This window comes from Kryptolebias marmoratus, linkage group LG19 (assembly GCF_001649575.2).
Source record: "Kryptolebias marmoratus isolate JLee-2015 linkage group LG19, ASM164957v2, whole genome shotgun sequence".
Classification (NCBI taxonomy): Eukaryota; Metazoa; Chordata; class Actinopteri; order Cyprinodontiformes; family Rivulidae; genus Kryptolebias; species Kryptolebias marmoratus.
The window spans coordinates 1,076,345-1,079,443 of NC_051448.1; the positions used below are offsets into that span (position 1 = coordinate 1,076,345).

General features: G+C 39.9%; 1 protein-coding gene across 1 annotated transcript in view; it reads left to right on the forward strand.

Annotated features, from left to right (window-relative positions):
* Window positions 1-2,849, forward strand: part of LOC108247322 (interferon-induced protein 44) — an 8,020-nt gene extending 5,171 nt beyond the window's left edge. The window contains exons 6-9 of the mRNA XM_017435355.3: window positions 1,477-1,620; window positions 1,722-1,893; window positions 2,012-2,112; window positions 2,287-2,849. Coding sequence (XP_017290844.1) covers window positions 1,477-1,620; window positions 1,722-1,893; window positions 2,012-2,112; window positions 2,287-2,469 — 600 coding nt within the window. The 3' untranslated portion in view covers window positions 2,470-2,849. The remainder of the gene's footprint in view (window positions 1-1,476; window positions 1,621-1,721; window positions 1,894-2,011; window positions 2,113-2,286) is intronic.
* The last annotated feature ends 250 nt before the right edge of the window (window positions 2,850-3,099 follow it).

Below are 3,099 nucleotides of genomic sequence, written 5' to 3' on the forward strand. Positions count from 1 at the left end.
TGAACTGCGACCTAGGGTGTCCTGGTGCCAAGAGCACATATGGACACCCTTATGTTTGAACATGGTGTTCGTTATGGACAATCCATGACGAGCACAGAAGTCCAACAACAGAACACCGTTCGGGTTCAGATCAGAGAGGCAACATGTTCTGTTGCAAAGGTGTGTCAACCAAGACAGCCCAGTAACATCCAAACCCTTGTAGAACCTATGGCAGCTCTTAGCCTCAGTTATGGACGGACCCATATCAAAGGTCCCAGACTCAACTTCCTCTATAGAAAATGTGCTGGTGGTGGGTTTGAGAAGGTTGTCAAAGTATTCCTTCCACTACCCAACATCACTGGTTGAGGTCAACAGTACCCTACCTTCATAATACACAGAGTTAATAAAGGGCTGCATTCCTTGCCTCAACCGCCCAACAGGTTGCCAGAGTTTTCTTGGAGCTGATTGTGAGTCTCTAAAGAAGGCCTCACTGAGCTCCTCCTACACCTGAGCCTTTGCCGAAGAAACAGCCAGACACAGTTGGCACACGATACCCCTTAGCTGCCTCTGTAGTCATACCAGCTAACGAGGCTCAATAGGACTCCTTCAGGGAGTCCACCATCGGGTTCAAGGAAGGCTACCATGAGAGGCCCCAACAACCTCAACTCAAGGCAGCTGCCTCAACAGTGTAGGCTCAGAACATGGCCCAGACAGACTCAATGTCGTCCACCACTGCTGGGATGTGGTTGACGTTTTGTCAGAGATGTGAGTTAAAGATCGTTCTGACAGGTTCCTCAGCCAAGAGTTCACAGCAAACCCTCACTACACACTTGGGTCTACCAGATCTATCCTGAATTCCCCCTCATCTGATCCAACTCACCACCAGGTGGTGATCAGCTCTGCTCCTCTCTTCGCCCGTGTCTTCACCTGGGTAAAGAAAATGAATGGATGGGTGGTTATCTTCAGTTGAATTAGCAGTATTTGGTTGCTTGAAGATTTAATATTGTTGCATAATGTTAATACAACAAAATCTGATTATTTTTACAGTTTAAAATTAAAAATGCTATAGACTCAAAACAGATGTGTATTACAAACAAAACCCATTTTTAATTTCTTTGTGTGTGTTGACTGTTGTGTTTTCAGAACAACTAATTGTTGTTCCACTCTATGATATCCTTTTGGTCCCATTTCAACCCAAACTTCATTTTAGCTGTATTTTAGAAGGGAAGGGAAAAAGTAGAATAATAACTGTTGGGTCAGTCAAGAGCTGATCACCAGTAAACAATTATCACTAGTGATGCTGTTTTTAAGAACATTGTGACCAACCTCAGGAGGAGAAAAACAATGGACATCAAAGCACCTCTCCTTTGGGACTGTTTAAATATGTAGTTGTTGCTTATTTTAGATGCATGTAAGTGTTTGTATTGATGCTTCATCATGTGTGTTTAAGAAGAGCCCAGAGATCAGAGTAAATGTGATAATCTCTGTGTTTTACAGTTCACAACATTCAAAATCCCAAAGGATCCTGAGTCTTTCTACCCTTTTGTCTTCAATGACACCATGGGTCTGAGCACCGAGAGAGGCATACTGGAGGAAGACCTTAAACTGGCTTTGAAGGGACACATAAAGGAGGGCTACCGGGTAAATTCATGCAAACATTGAAAGTTGATTTTATAATTTAAAAGAAATTGTGATTCTGTTGACTTTTGTTTTCATTTAAAGACTTTTTAATTTGTTTTCAGTTCAGTCCTGCATCTCCGTTACCAGAGACTGAGGAGTTCTACAATAAGTGTCCAAAACCCAACGACAAAGTGCACGTTCTGGTTTGTGTCATTCCTGCCAACACATTAAGTATAATGAGCGATGAAGTTTTGGCAAAGATCAGAAAAGTCCGAGAGGAAGCCAGCAGACTGAGTGAGTCGAACTAAAACTCTTCTGACTCTCAAACTCTGATCTTCTACTTTTTATAGTTTCAGAAACCTCCTAAAAGCAGCTTCGATCTCTCAGGACTTTGTTTTTATTTTCCTGACAGAGATTCCTCAATTTGCCATGCTCACCAAGATTGATGAGGCCTTCCCAGAAATAGGAGATGATGTGCAGAATGTCTACAAGCTACCATCTGTGAAGGAAAAGGTTTGTTATTTTATTAATTTGCTGAAATCCTGAACAACATTTTCTGCCTAAACTCCAGAGGAGATGAAGCAACAGTTCCAGCAGGAATCTGTCTCAGTTTATCTCTGGTGTCTCGTTCTTCTCAGCTCTGAGCTGCAGTTTGTGAGCTCCTGGTCTGATTCTGTTTGTTTCCAGATGAGGAAGTTCAGTGTTGAGGTGGGAATTCCAATGAACTGCATCTTCCCTGTGAAGAACTATCACGAGGAAATCGACATGGATGAGGACATGAACTCTCTGATTCTGAGCGCCATGAAAAACATCATCTACTCTGGAGACGACTTCATCAAATTCATCCAGAGTCAGTCTAAGTCTCCATGAAACAGATTCATTTAATGTCTCTGAACAGATGCTTCACTTCTGAAACCAGAAATAATCATCTGTGGTTGAAAACAAGTTTATGATGCAGTTTGATTCAGGATTGTCTGAACAGCTGAAGTTATTAGAGATTAGAAAACTGCAGGTTTGATACAAATAAAATGATTCAACTTGTGCAGAACAAACTGTACACATGTTTTTATTTTATTATTCAATAAGAGATGATAAGAACTGTCTTTAATTAGCTGACTAACCTCTTGTCACATTTTAAAGATCCAGACGTTTTTACCTGCAGCCATAAAACTTTAAAGTCTTTTATTGTAAAACATTTGTTTCATCATCATTTATCTCAGAGTTAATAAAGAAATAAATCTGCTTTTAAACCTTCATTTCACTGTGATTATTATCATCAAACCAACATTTATCATTCAGTTGTGTATTGTGTTAAAATGTTTATGGTTGTTTAGCTGACTTTAACGTCACATCAGGAAAAATTTCAGATTTTTACAGAAATGCTTCAAATACAGTCATATTTTACATCTTTATTTTTATCTTTAGCCACGTGGAAAGTAAATAAACTGTTATATTAATGAGCAGCAGTATAAAAAGAGCTTGTTTGTTAAAATGCTTGCA